Below are 15,371 nucleotides of genomic sequence, written 5' to 3' on the forward strand. Positions count from 1 at the left end.
ACTCAGTATCTCTGGACTCTGTCACGTATTCGGCGAACAGAAGCGGCGAGTCTTTCCGAGAACAAATATCTCGCCGTTGTCTTTTATGGCAGTTGGTCCCATGCCGAAGGAGAGGCCTAATAACTTTCTCATATTCTATTATCGTCACATTGTGCGACTGGAACTGACAAAGTTCAAGCGAAGGTGCAATGCATTTCTGCCCTAATACAGTTTTATCTATTTATTTTTTCTTTTTAACGAGTGATATCTCCTCTTTCTGTATTTCATTTTACTTTCTCTTAATTCCTAATGAGCACTATATTCTTTGGAAGCTTTAATTTCAAGTCACTGGCCCCTGTGGGCTTGTTCCATATGAGTAGGGTTCATCTTCTGAATAATAATAATAATAATAATAATAATAATAATAATAATAATAATAATAATAATAATAATAATAATGAGGGAAATCGAGTATGTCTGTTGTGGTTCATTCTACTCTCTCTTCAAGAACTCTCTGGGCATACCTGTCATCAGTCAGGAGTTACAAAGCATCTATAAGGTTGTATTGCTATCGTGTGCATCAAAAGGCCCTTCCTGCTTTCGTGAAAAGGTTCAGTCCCCATTCTCACGTTTTCGGGTAAATGCTCTAGACTCCATACACTTTCAGACTGTAGATAAAAAGAGTGTCTAGCAATTTTTTTTTTTTTTACTAAGCGTGAAGTACCATGTTCCCTGTACTGTTAGTCATATGTCCATTATTGTAACATTGCAGGACACATGACTATAACATTACAGGATTCATGGTACTCACGCTACCACAGTAAAAAAAAAAAAAATTCTAGGCATCATCAAAAGTGAGTTGCATAAAATTCAGAATTTTATTTTATTTCACAGGTAGTGAAATGAACTTGTCACTTCCAGTAGGTAGTGGTTTTTCATGAGGTCAGGACGTTAAATGGCGCACTTGAACATTAAAGTTGGAAATCTGGTGCACACCTTGTCAAGTAATTCGATAAATTTCGTCCCAGGTCTTCATCTCCCAGACATAAAGACTCTTGTTTATATTTAGCTCTTGAATATCTCAATGAAGACAAGAAACAGTTTTGGGCATGAAGTTCTAATTTTTCACATTGTCAGCGGGCAAGGCATTTTCTTTCTAAGTAACAGGCATTTACTTTCTGAGCAACCCAAGGACAAAAAAACACCCCCACGGTTCACAAACGTTTTATATCAGTAGAAAATCTTTGGCATGAAATATATTTTTGACCTAAGGAAAGTAAAACGACCCTATGGTGCGCCGCCATTTTATTACTCCTTGTAACAAAGAGTATTAAGGGTAATGATAGGCAAAGAATTTTACCTTTTATTCAAAAACTGTATAAAAATTAAACAGATTATTTCCATAACTAGTTGGCTATCTTATTTACGGATGAAAGGGTTGTTGGTTAGAAGAGATGATTTTTTGCGGGAACAGGATTTTGATTTTGAAATACGTTTCCTGCTTTCACCTGGTAAACAGTTCTTCAGTGATTTACCCTCCTTTTCTGTAATAATATCAATATCATCATTTGCTATGTATATAACTAGACTACAATCAGGACAATTGAATGTAATCAGAAATGTTCTGTAGTTTACTGTGCAAGCTAAGGGGCACAGCATGCAATAACAGTTAGGGCATTCCTCAATAGGGGTTTTGGTTATATAATAAAAACCATCAGATGGTTGTGCAACTAAATTCATCAAAGTGTTGGTCTTTGAAACTTTCTTCTTAGAGAGTGGCATAGGTTTCTTCTTTTGTTTCTTAAAGGAAACATGTTTTTCTTTCAAGTGACCGTTAGCTGTGTTAGGCCTAGCAACAGGAGTGCTTACTGTCCCACATCGGTCTGTTTCGTGGCCTGTTTTCGTCGACGGAGTATCGACAGGGATTGTTTCTTTGTTGATTGCGGGGATACCGGAAAATTGTGTATTATCCAGAAACTGATGATTGGTCACCTTGTTACAGCTGCCTTGAGGAGACACACAACTTGCCATTTCAGTACTGTTAGTGTATGCAAGGTCTTGAAAATTGACAAAATAGTCTTTATCCTTGTAACATGCGCTAGGTTGGTTCGTTTCGGCTTCTCTTGTCAATTCATAAAACTGCATTTCTTCTTTCTGTGCAAAGGAACTATCTCGGCCACCATTCACCATCTGGTCGCCTTCTTGAAATGTATTTGTTAAACAAACTGAATGAAGTTCAGTAAAACTACGTATGTCTTCTATGGATTTGTATTCATTTGCTGGTATTAAATGATCACTGTGACCTAGTCTGTCATTGTCTGCATTGATCTTCTTAGACTTCTCCAAGGCCAAGTGCTCCTTGCACTTGTCTATTGCATGCTGCCATGGAAGCCTACTTTCTAAAGATCTTATTTTATATATGTACTTTTCCAGTTCATTTAAAAGTCCCTCATTCACTAGGCAACGATCAGCCTCAACGAGAGAGAGCTTCCCTGCAATGTAAGTCAGAGGATCAGTTGTAAACACAAGCGTATGATCGCACACTTTTATATCTCCCATAAAACTCTGACAGTCACTAAAGTATCTCTCACACACTGAGCACCTTACTTCACCAAATAACAAATGCTCAGAAAAGTGACTCTCCTTTATGTACCTCTCGCAACAGAAACACTTCACATGATTTGGAATTCTTCCAAGTGATAGCCGGCGTATGGATGCATTATTCTTTGTTTCTTTGCTGGGGGACTGAAATTTGGGAACGCGCACAGAGGTAGCGTTATCCTTGTAATTTGGGACCTCATCTGAATATTCCGTCTTATTATCCGAGGGGAGTTTGCTATGTAACTTGCAGCCTGTAACACTTTGATATTTCATTTCCGATTCATCTTCAAATTCTTCAACTTTAAATACTGCCTGATCCTCTGCATCCCAGTCTTCATAAAAATTTGCATCTTCGAGTTGAGTAGAAGAATAACAGTGAGCCAATGAGTGATTCGGCTCCTCGTTTTTGTGAGGAATACTTAAGATCTCATGATTGTTGAAGTTTCGAGCACCGAATGTCATTTCAGTGAAGGATGTTTCTCTGGGCATATTGCAGTTGATGTAGCACAACTTAGTTTTTGAAGTGTTATATTTTCAAAAATAATTTTTTGCCACCGCTCGTTCCTCACAAATAATTCAGTAGTGGACACGCAACAGGAGATTAAAATCCTGCGTCTGCCTCCTGTGACTGGTTGTTCAGCCTAGGAGATATTGGAATAACGAGGCGTAGACACGGTTGTGGAACACGATCCTGCAATCATAAATCTATGTTAATTTGGCTAGAAATACATAAAATCAGAGCATACACAAAATATATCGAACAAATGTGTATCTTTAGCATTAGTTACTATCTACACTATGCATCCAAAATGGAGATTATATCACAGTATTTCAAGTAAAAAAAATGCATTGTTTTCACAGGGGTAAGTGAGATGATGTTTCAAAATAATAATGATAACTCTTTTCAGATTTACTTACGATTTTATCATTCAAGCCTAAATATAACATGTAACAAAAACCATGAACTTCCAGTACAAAAGACATCTCTTATTATCTTGACAACTCTCTACAATGACGAAACATTTGCATACAGTTCATGCTTTCAAACAAAAATATCTATGAGGGTGACATGCATGTAAAACATGATTGTGAAATTGCCTCTGTCAGAGCTTCGAGAGAGAGATCCAGACTGAACGACTGACCGTGGTTCTCACCTATATAGCCTGTACTGCCCTGAAATGGAAAACTGCAGAATCTGCAAAATTTTCAGAATTGAGATATGCCACCTATTGGGCTCGTGAAACACTAATACACAAGTTACTGCAGTTTCAGATTGATTCTTCAATGCTTTATGTAGGGGGTCCCATTTACAGTCTGCAAAATCAGTAGTAAGGCAAGGGAAAACTACAGATCTACCATTTCTCTCAGTTTGTTTTTTTTTTGCAGAAACTGCAGTCTTCCATTTTAGGGCAATGTAGGCCTCAGAGCCATAGTAGACTTGTACATGGGGATGTCAGAGAATATTGGAAGGTGTTAATACAAGGTTTCATAAATTTTTTGACTGATATTGTAATTACAAAGAAATAAAATCTTATCAGAGCCAATTATACACCATTAATTAGTGTACAAGGATGTTGAAAACGATAAACAACTTATGAAATTTTGTATGCAGATGGTATCCTTTGACGACTGACGCTTCGTAGTCTCACGGTATTGGAAAAGATAAAAGGTGTAAGATATTCTAGAAGCAGTTGCTATAAAAATTGACTTAGTATCATAGCCAATTGCGCCAGTCGTTCCTGATGAATTTCCAGTGTGGATTGGAGTAGATAGAAAAACACCCTTAACTTTGTTATCGTAATGAGATTTATGAAAAAAAGATCTTAATTCCTGAAGCTGTTGCACAGCGCCTCTCAGAATACTAGGCTTAGCAGTAATTTTTCAAGAAGTTGCTGATAATTCATAGCAGTACATCCACTTAATCTTTTAGGTTGCTTTGAATGTGTGGTCTAGTTTTTTTTTTTTTAAACCAATCCCATTTATTCACAATGAAAACTCAACACTCTACCTACGTATGTTTCAGTGGAGATATCTCCGACATCCTCACTTAAACGTAAGTGTCGAAACAAGAACACAATTAAGTTCTCTTCACGTCAGTTTAATCTCACTTTTGATTTTCTCCGGGACACAGAAAGATTTCACTTGTTGAAGCGTTGTACTCTTTTTCTCTCTCCGAGAAGCATTTCACACACATGCATAGTAATTTCTTTACACCAACATATGAAACTCATCCTTGAAATCATCAGTGTACTGACTCCTTTTACTTAAAAGAAATAAATAAAAACCCATAACTCTTACTGCCATAATTGCTCATTAATCACATTAAATAATATAGTGTTTCCATACATTTCAGTGCACTTACAGGTGGGAGACCTAATCTTAACCAGTAATGACCACGATTATTATCAATAAATCAAAGAGCTCAACAATAAAACAATGCGGAAATTGCTTGCTGGTGGTAAGTCTGAAACCATGTCCCAATCACTGAAACTTATTATTTCAAGCGACCTATACAGCAACATAGTACTAGCGAAGTGAAGTATTGTAGTGATATAAGTGATTTAGCTGTGGTCGGAGCGTCGGAATATTAGTTATCAGTTTTATTTGTAAAATGCTGACGTATTTGAAATTATTGAAAGGCTGTTTAAAACACGTATTTGAAATTACTGAAAGGCTGTTTAAAACACGTACCTTTTTATACCCTGTCGATTATCATTCACATCAACCTAGTACTAGCCAGAGCTTCCGAGTATAGAAATTTCTTCAGTAAATATTATCAGTTTTATTTATAAAGTGCTAACGCATTTAAAATCATTGAAAGGTCGCTTACATTTTAACACATACCTTTTTATACCCTGTCGATCATTCACCACAACAGCACAGTACAGTAAGTTCCAAAAGTGAAGCTACAAATTTCAGAGGATTTCGTTCAAAATTCACTAACTGGCAACTACAACACGTAGCTGAAAAACTTATTTTTTTCTACATTGAAAGCTCTATCAGGCAAAATAAAGCTAACATATGATGCACAAATATCAAATCTATGATATTTATAAAAATCATAAGAAAAAATTACGGTAATAGTAATTATTTCAAAGTATAGTAATTACTTCAAACTATAGAAACAAAACAATTTGAAATTTTCGTTCAACACAGGATTACCAACATTACCTATGTATATTTCGAGCAATGTGGAAACAAATATATCAATTATTTTAGCGAAGATGCTTAAAACCACGCAAGTATCAATAGAATATAAAGGATAAGTCTCTGTAACATTAAACAGAGAAGTTGGGTGTGGTTGGTAGTTCTGATTTTAGCTTCCAGGACCCGACCATTCGGACTCTACTTCAGCTTTGGCTTCGGTTTCGACCCACGACACAAACGTAACATTATCTATCAAACCTATGAATCACCAGTCGTGTCCTACTAGGGTTGGGCAGGTGGGGCGGATTTTTCCCTAATACCCCCATTGCCAGCCAGTAATATTGAATGAACAGGTAAATCAGTTCCCTCCTTCATTATGTTTGCAATAACTGACAGAAAGTAACCAATATTGAAAGGGTAAACTTGATTGCAACCAGGTTTTCCGTTACAAATACAGAACCGTTACAAATACAGAGGGCTTTCTCCAAATAATAAAAGTGTTCCGTTTTTTCAAATCATTTACAAGTTTAAGATCCACCAAATAGACTGACCTTTGAAGACTACCACGACTTAAAACAACTGAAAAAACACCTTTCTGGTTACAATTTTGCCAGTATTAGCTGGGGGCTTGCCCGAATGCCGGCTTAGACCTTGTCCCACGTTAGACAATACAAGTCGTACTTCAAAGGTCAATAACAGCTTAGTTACAGCCGGCTTCCAAAGTATTACTTTAAATTCCTCTAAAGACTAAAATAACATAGGAAAACGTCAATTGCCATAGTCTAGCTCCTGGACAGCCGGCTTAGAATTACCGAGGGCTTCTCCAAATAATAAAAGCGTTCCCAAATCATTGAAGTCTAAGATCCACCAAGGTTGACCGAAAACAACTGAAAATTCATCTTTCTGACTTCCTCTGCCTTGGCTTAGGCCTAGACTTCCTTACTTCCCCGGACTTGACTTTGGTGCAGACTTCCTCACTTCCCCTGACTTGACTTAAGCCTAGACTTCCTCACTTCCCCTGGCTTGGCTTAGGTCTAGACTTCCTCACTTCCCCTGACTTGGCTTAGGCCTAGACTTCCTCACTTTCCTGACTTGGCTTAGGTCTAGACTTCCTCACTTCCCCTGACTTGGCTTAGGCCTAGACTTCCTCACTTTCCTGACTTGGCTTAGGTCTAGACTTCCTCACTTCCCCTGACTTAACTTAGGCCTAGACTTCCTCATTTCCCCTGACTTGATAATGAAACCTAATTACTGGAAAATCATGTTTACAACCATCTAGATATCCAAACAACTCAGTTTATTAAATAAGCTGGAAAATTTATTACCTTGATTATTGAAATAGGCCTAACCATGTAGCCAATGCTAAACATGCTTATAACTTGGATTTCGTTATTTTTTTCACACCAACTTGAGTCTTATTTATATTTCATTTAATCAGATGCAGTCACTCAATAACTACGCGGAAATTCTTTTTTTTGGGGAGGGAGAATTTTTTTTTCTTTCTCTTTAATAAACAATTATTGAACTAACATTGACCATTCACTGGGGAAATACCTTCTGTGGTTCTACAGTTAATCACTGATACTTATTATCAGATAAAGAGGATGATAATAATTGGAATAAAATATACTAACTGGCAACCCCACGAGTTTCTAAAGACGTACGATCAGTTTTGAAATTTGTAGCTTCACTTTTGGAACTTACTGTACTATTATAGCGAAGTGAACTAGAGATATGGGCTACCTGATTTATCCGTAGGCAGAACTTCGGAGCATACAAAATTTCTCCAGTAAATATTAGCTACCGGCTTTGTTTATAAAGTGCTAATGCATTTAAAGTCATTAAAACGTTACTTAAAACACGTACCTTTTTGTACTCTGTCGATCTCTATTCACCTTACCAAAACTTAGAGCAACAGGGCTTGTCTCTTGTGTAATTCACAAGTCCGGGAAGGGTTCCTGTATTTAAAAGTGACATAAGAGGCCACGGTATGGACGTTGTATTTCCAAAGAGAAGTATTCACGGTCAGTGCTTGCTTGAACGTCAGTACGTCTTTATGCAACAAGGAGTGCGACTAGACTAAACGCAGCGCGGCAGTCCCGCATGTGCATCAGCTGTGCTGCCCTGTGCCCCCCCCCCCTTCCCCCAACCCGAACAATCCATCCACCACGGCACCAGTTATCAGTCAGTTCTAGGAAAACCACCGACTGGCCTTGGTTCATGCCCCGAGAGAATTGAGTCATCGAAATAATGAGTCAGTCTTTGCAGTACTAAGAACTGTTAACGATGATCATTATATACTAAAAAATACTGAAGAGTTATGGTCTTTAGAACTGTTAACGATGATCATTATATACTAAAAAATACTGAAGAGTTATGGTCTTAAAGGCTCCCAAGTTCTGAGCTGAATGATAGAACTTAAGATAATTCATGCAGTTTATCACATAAATCGTATTCTCTCTCTCTCTCTCTCTCTCTCTCTCTCTCTCTCTCTCTCTCTGTGTGAAGTATAAGTATTTTGTTTCTGCAGTTATGTTCTAAATTGGTGTAATTCTATACTTTGAGTTTCCTTGAAACAGGGAAGACATTTTAGGCTTATGATGTCATTGTGTATCAGCCTGACTAATGTTATCAAGGGCATTATTTTTTTTATTATACGTTCGTGATTATGACCAACTAATGAGAGTTAGATAACGCGTCTTGATAAAAAAACAGGTAGCGAGAAATCGAACGTCTGTTTGTGAATTTCGTGCCTGTTGTATATATATATATATATATATATATATATATATATATATATATATATATATATATATATATATATATATATATATAAAAATACAGTTGCATCATATATACATACATACACATACACACTATATATATATATATATATATATATATATATATATATATATATATATATATATATAAATAATATTGCATCATATATACATATACACATACACACACACTATATATATATATATATATATATATATAATAATATATATATATATATATATATATATATATATATATATATATATATATATATATATATATATATATATATATATATATATATATATATATATATATATATATATATATATATATATACACAGTATATATACATTCTGATATTGCTTATATTTTATTTTAACATCTGCGTTTGTAAAACTAGTTAAAGCTGCTGTTATTTAGCTGAGTAATTATTACGGATTCCTCTGCGACGCTTATTGCATAAATTTAAGTCAGGAGGTGATAAGAGTAGGGTTATAAGAGGAAAGAGTGGTCAGAACTAACACGTCCATGCTAATATACGACGCGCCACCGTAATGGAGAACGCAGACTTCCTTTACCTTACAAATTTGTAATGGCAAAGATAACTTCGTTATCACTGTTGTCCAGTAATTTTTTAGTTAACAGAAAAATTCCCCAAATCAGCTTTCCATTAATATCAATATGCTATGAAAAACAAAACTTTTTTTTTTTTTAATTTTAAAGGTAACACTTCATTTGCATCCAAATGTTCATATATTTCAGGATTCCCTCAGGGGGCTAGTGCCGTCAGTGCACCTCATACGGTGCACTGTAGGCGTTACTTAAGGTTCTTTGCTGCGACCCCTTGCATTCCTTTTACTGTACCTCCGTTCATATTCTCTTTCTTCGATCTTGTTATCCACCCTCTCCTGCAATTGATTCATAGTGCAACTGCAATGTTACACTTTTCAAACCTTCATAGGTTCTGCGCTTGGCTTCTGGCCTAAATTCTATATTCCATTCCATTCTGTTGTGTTGTAGGGACGTCAGAGCATGCTGTGGCAATGTTTATATGAGCGGCATGTGGCAATGCCTTCATGCAGAGAGATATGCGGTGCCTGCGACCACAGTTGCTGCACGCAGATTGCTCTTGGCAGTCTGATGAACACTGACTTAGTTTAAGGGAATTTACTTGAGGACGAAAGGAAAATTGGGGGCAGTAACAGATCATTCACTGTTCAGATATTTCGACAGAAGGCATGAATCACGGTACTTATGCATAAGCTTGTAGGTATGATGTTAAGGAAGTTCTTCACTGGATGGGTCGGTATCGTACTCGCCTAGCACTCTCCTAGGCCCGCGTCCGATTCTCCGGCCGGCCAGTGAAGGATTAGAGGAATTTATTTCTGATGATAGAAATTCATTTCTCGGTATAATGTGGTTCGGATTCCACAATTAGCTGTAGGCCCCGTTGCTAGGTAACCAACTGGTTCTTAGCCACGTCAAATAAGTCTAATCCTTCGGGCCAGCCCTCTCTAGGAGAGCTGTTAATCAGCTCAGTGGTCTGGTTAAACTAAGGTATACTTAACTTTTTACATGCAAGGAGATGAGATCTGGAATTTCAGCGGAGTTTAGTTATCACCTAAATTTGGAATCGGACTAAAACGATAACGAAAATAGATACATATATTAGGTATACTTACATCGTGAAGTTAGTGAAGAACAAGTAGCGTAAAAATGCGTTTGCAGGTCACGTACGTGTGAGAAAAATGGTCGATGTTATGGTGTGAAGTTGTTTTTGTAAAGTAAACCAATAGAGTTCTGAATATAGATATTAGGTAGAAAAGTATACGTATGATAATGAAGAAAGAATTTAGGTTAGCTTAGACTTAGTTGGTTTAGGTTAGGTAGGGGGGTGAAAAACGGCTATTGTGTCATTCTAGTTTGTTAAATCATTTTAGTTGCTTTTCTTTATGTGTAGTTAATTATCGTCGGTTTGACGTATTTTTGATAAATCTGCAGAGATTGTCAGAGTCCGTATAATTATCCATAAGATACTGTATATCTGCATTTGAAAATTCACTTTGAACTCATAAATTCATTACAGACTGAAGCTTCACCATTGTGAATAATATCTGTGTTTGAGTAATGAACGTATTTGGAGTAAATATCCTAAACATCTTAGTATGTAGGCAGAATTTTAGTAGGTTAACGAAAGACTAAATATAGTGTACATCACCATACCTGAATTCTTGTACGTGGGGAACTCTTTTTCAGTTAGGCACGTTATCAGCACCCGAAAATGAACATTTCACCACCCATATCACCCGTACAATAAGACGGACGATAGAACTATCTAGGTTTGGTAGAGAATCTGTGGTAAGCTTCATCCGTCTTTTATTTATTCGTCTCATGTCGAGAGGACTGTAACTCATCCCACAGACTCTCATCCTAGGGCGGCAATGAAGATTCTCAGTCAAGGACGCTCGTCACAGGATCCTACAAGCAGTTCAACCCTGGCTGAATTCGTTCATTGCCGCGCACTTGAAGTTATGACGTCACGGGCTTCCTGGTTAGACTTAGGTGCTCACTTATTTGGTTACAGGCGTTGTTGCATGTGACATATATAACAATAGGACTAGTTACTATAAGCTGGCGTTTTCCAATGCCCATGAAGGGATGGAAACATTACATTTCACAAATTCCTTATAGAGGTAAAGACTGGATTATTAAATGGATTTTCCTTTGCAAGACACAAGATTCTTTCAAAACCGACAATGCGGGATACATTTATATTATGAACGGAGCTTGTTTAAAAGTTAGATGTTGTAGGAATGATCTAAATTGACTATAACCAAATTATAGGAAAAGAATTAAGAAAGCAGTTAACTGCGCATGGCACTCATCTCCCTTAGTTGCTTGCTCAGTCATGCGCAGAGAAAATTACGTTGTCGGCAGACACAAAAGTACCTTCTGTTACTCGCTGCTTTGATTTGTTGTTTCGAAATCTGCGATACGCTAGGTGCTCTAGATATGCCAGCGGGTTTGACCGAGTTCAAATTCAGACTCATAGAAATGATTCAGGTAATTTTCTTATTGAGAGTATTCGGAAGCAAGGGTCTTCATGCAGTGCAGAGCACTTAGTAAGATCTAGTAAAGTTTCTCCAAAATCGTGGGAAATTTTTTAAAAGTGATATAATTTGTTTTTTTACCGTAACATCAGACTTGGGCAAGACGGAGAAGAACGTTTAATAGCTCGTTTTTGGCAAAGTACTGTACATTACCGCATAAGACATCGCCTTTTTTGTTGGAGAAAGACACTTCTTAGAATTCTGTACGCATGTTCCGCTGTAGGCATTGCTGAAGGTTCCTTGCAGCATCCCTTCGACCCCTACCGCAATCCCTTTCATTCCTTTTACTATACCTCCGTTCATATTCTCTTTCTTCCATCTTACTTTCCACCATCTCCTAACAATTGATTCATAGTGAAACTGAGAGGTTTCCCTCATGTTACACCTTTCAGACCTTTTTCCTGTCAATTTCCATTTCAGCGTTGAATGACCTTATAGGCCCCAGTGCTTGGCCTTTGGCCTAAATCCTGTATTCCATTCTCTGTACGCATGTTCAGAAAAATTATTTTATTTATATATATAATATATCTATATATATATATATATATATATATATATATATATATATATATATATATATATATATATATATATATATATATATATATATATATATATATATATATATATAGAGAGAGAGAGAGAGAGAGAGAGAGAGAGAGAGAGAGAGAGAGAGAGAGATTCAAATTCGTAGATCAGTTGTAAGGTCAAAATTTTATTTTTATTTTATCGTCATGAAGCTTGGAAGGAGCGTAACATTCTGTTTGGTGATTATGTTCTTCAAATATTTTGACCTTGAATTATTTTGAAAGTCATATGTCAGTTTGAAAGCTAGTATTTAATTTTTCCTCATTCATGAGACGTAAGGTTTATCGAAAGCAAAGATCTCTTCACCTCGGAATATGTGTATATGAAATACTCTAGCCTTGCCTTAAGTCATTGTAAAGTACGTTATATATTTATGTAAAGGGGTAAGATGTTTAGGTGTCCGCCATTTTTGATTTTTCCAGTAAATAGTCTTTTTGTGGCTTTAATCAAGAAGGACGTATTTTAGTTTTTATTCGGTATTTTTTCTAATTGAATTAAATTCCATTAAAGGTACTGAGAGATCTCAAGGGAATTTGAAAGAGTTGTGAAAGGGAAAACAAATTCTTACATTAGAAAACTAGTCAGTTTTTGCTTTTTCTGACGTCTTAATACACTATATTTTCTTAGGTGCACAAAGTTAATGGCCCCCTTTTTTTTTGTTAGTTCTTCACTGGAGGGGTGGGTAGAGCTCTCGGCTAGCACGCCATAATGTGGTTCGGATTTCACAACAAGCTGTAGGTCCCGTTGCTAGGTCACCAGTTGGTTCTTAGCCACGTACAGGCCAGCCCTAGGAGAGCTGTTAATCAGCTCAGTGGTCTGGTTAAACTAAGATATACTTTTTTTGTAGTTGAAATTCAACGCAATACTATACTTCAGTTCAGCGACATGTTCAAGTGTTCGGTGCCACGCTGAGTGGGTGACTATTTTATCTTAACTATTTTATCTTACTCTGAAAAAGAATTAATTGATACGCCCTCGTTTCCCACCTGCACTTTGGACGTTTTATCAGAGTCCCTTTCGATAATATCTTAAGTCGGTCACCATTTGCTTGGGGCTTCCCTCACTGATGGAAAGGTTCTAGTCCAGGGGTTCCCAAACTGGGGGCCATGACCCCCAAAGGGGTTTTGAGCCCTTTTCTGGGGGTCATGGAGGTCTAACAACAGTATGCACTACATTCAGCTTGCCGGAACGGGCCTAAACTTTTCAGTCAGTCTCGGAGCTGACTCGAGTGCATGCGCAGACCATTAGTGCATTGTAGGTACCATATATATAACTGTGCCATTTAAAATTAGTACGATTTTAGAAGGCTTATAAATGTGGGGGTCACGACAGGTTTGGTACTGCTGTAAGGGGTCACGTACTAAAAAAGTTTGGGAAACACTGTTCTAGTCTCTTGAACTTTTGGCTGGGCCATTGCGCCTGTCAGGAACTTATTATACGATGCTATTTAGTCCCTAGGGTCATCAGATCTCAGTTTTTGAGTATATAGATTTAATGAGTTCAATTGAATATCACTGCCACTGCATATCCACCCTTCTTATTCAACTCTTTAATCTTACCTGTGCAGTATGTACAGTATAACGCCAGTTCTCATTTAAGTGCCACGTAACATTATTTATAACGCGCTTGTCGGCGCGCGCTACGCATGCTGGAACTCGGCGCTGCTGTCTCCCTTATCCTCCCTACCCCGGGGTGGACAAACAGGTTTGCAGGAGGAGGGTTCCCCTACCATCCCGTTCCGCTACCTACCCCGCCCCCGCCCGGGACAGACAGACAGACAGGTTTGCAAGGGGGAGGGTGGTTGTATCATGTCTCTCCTATGCTGACACCCGGGTGAGGTCCTATGCTGACACCCGGGTGAGGGCAAGCAAGATTCCCTCAGGTTTTATCATTATAGATGACCTCACCAGGAAATAATGACTTAATGAACTGAAGCACTGGAATGTGACAACTGACGAGGACGGCTCGACTCCAGATACGAACAGGAGATAACTCCTAGTCACACTTTTATCTGAAATTGCACTTACCGTGTCTGACAAACAACGCAGATAACATCGAGTCTTATCACTGGCATAAGGGCCTTGATAACGAGTGATTGAAATCGATATAGACCGTTGCTGGGATTGTGACTCTGGAAAGTTTTCTTAAATTTCAGAGCAAACTGTTCCTCTTGCACAAAAATCGACGTAGCTGAACTCTTCTTGAATTTCAGATCAAGCGGAAAAGTCGATGATCCTGAAGTAAAGCATATAGATTATATATATATATATATATATATATATATATATATATATATATATATATATATATATATATATATATATATATATATATATATATATATATGTCGTCTTAATACAAAAATTGGTAATTTAGAGTCTAGTGGTTAAAGAAAATGAAGATTTAGTGTAAATTAAACTATACACACATTTTTGACATAATGCGTATGAAATATATGTATAGTTTAATTTTTTAAAAAATCATTATTGACAAGTAAGGAAAAATGATATTTCAGTTTCAAGAACATTGATGTCTATCACAGTTTCAAGCCCAGAAACAATCTTTACTTCAGTCCTTATTCTACTGAAGTGACTATAAAAACATTATATATATATATATATATATATATATATATATATATATATATATATATATATATATATATATATATATATGTGTATGTGTGTGTGTGTGTGTGTGTGTGTGTGTGTGTGTGTGTGTGTGTGTGTGTGTGTGTGTGTGGGAGAACAAGGAACCCAGGGTTTTAGGATTTTTTTATATCAATTTAATATCCAATGCCGGAAAAGTATTTTGGATTACTTTTTGTATCTGTAATTTAAATGCTCTGGAATGAGTAAAAAGGAATAGAGGCATCCATTGATAATTTGGGTACATTAGGAATAGATTGACTTGGATGAAGTCTTTTAGTCACGAACTTTTTCACGCATTTAGAAGTTGACGTATAAGCACGGTGTAACAGCGTGGAGATACTGTTTATATAATTTAAATATTGAAGAGCAACTGCTATAAAAGTTTGCACCCTGACCCGTGAATGTCGTTTTTCTAAAAACACTCGTGTTAAAACCACGTTCTGTCCGAGTAATTAAAATATCCAAAAAAACAAGTGGGTTGTCCCGTTCGTGCTCAAATGAGAATTGT

At 36.9% G+C, this 15,371-nt stretch overlaps 2 protein-coding genes across 3 annotated transcripts in view; one reads left to right on the plus strand and one right to left on the minus strand.

Annotated features, from left to right (window-relative positions):
- Positions 1-15,371, plus strand: part of TP53INP (Tumor protein p53 inducible nuclear protein) — a 158,350-nt gene that overhangs the window by 35,173 nt on the left and 107,806 nt on the right. The gene's annotated exons all lie outside the window — the stretch shown is intronic.
- LOC136854580 (uncharacterized) lies at positions 1,270-7,845 on the minus strand. The gene is made up of 2 exons (XM_067130958.1): positions 7,594-7,845; positions 1,270-3,271 (listed from the first exon to the last, which is right to left on the minus strand). The coding sequence occupies exon 2, from the start codon at positions 3,067-3,069 to the stop codon at positions 1,399-1,401; it is 1,671 nt and encodes a 556-aa protein (XP_066987059.1). The 5' UTR covers positions 3,070-3,271; positions 7,594-7,845; the 3' UTR covers positions 1,270-1,398.

This window comes from Macrobrachium rosenbergii, chromosome 29 (genome assembly GCF_040412425.1).
Source record: "Macrobrachium rosenbergii isolate ZJJX-2024 chromosome 29, ASM4041242v1, whole genome shotgun sequence".
Taxonomy (NCBI): Eukaryota; Metazoa; Arthropoda; class Malacostraca; order Decapoda; family Palaemonidae; genus Macrobrachium; species Macrobrachium rosenbergii.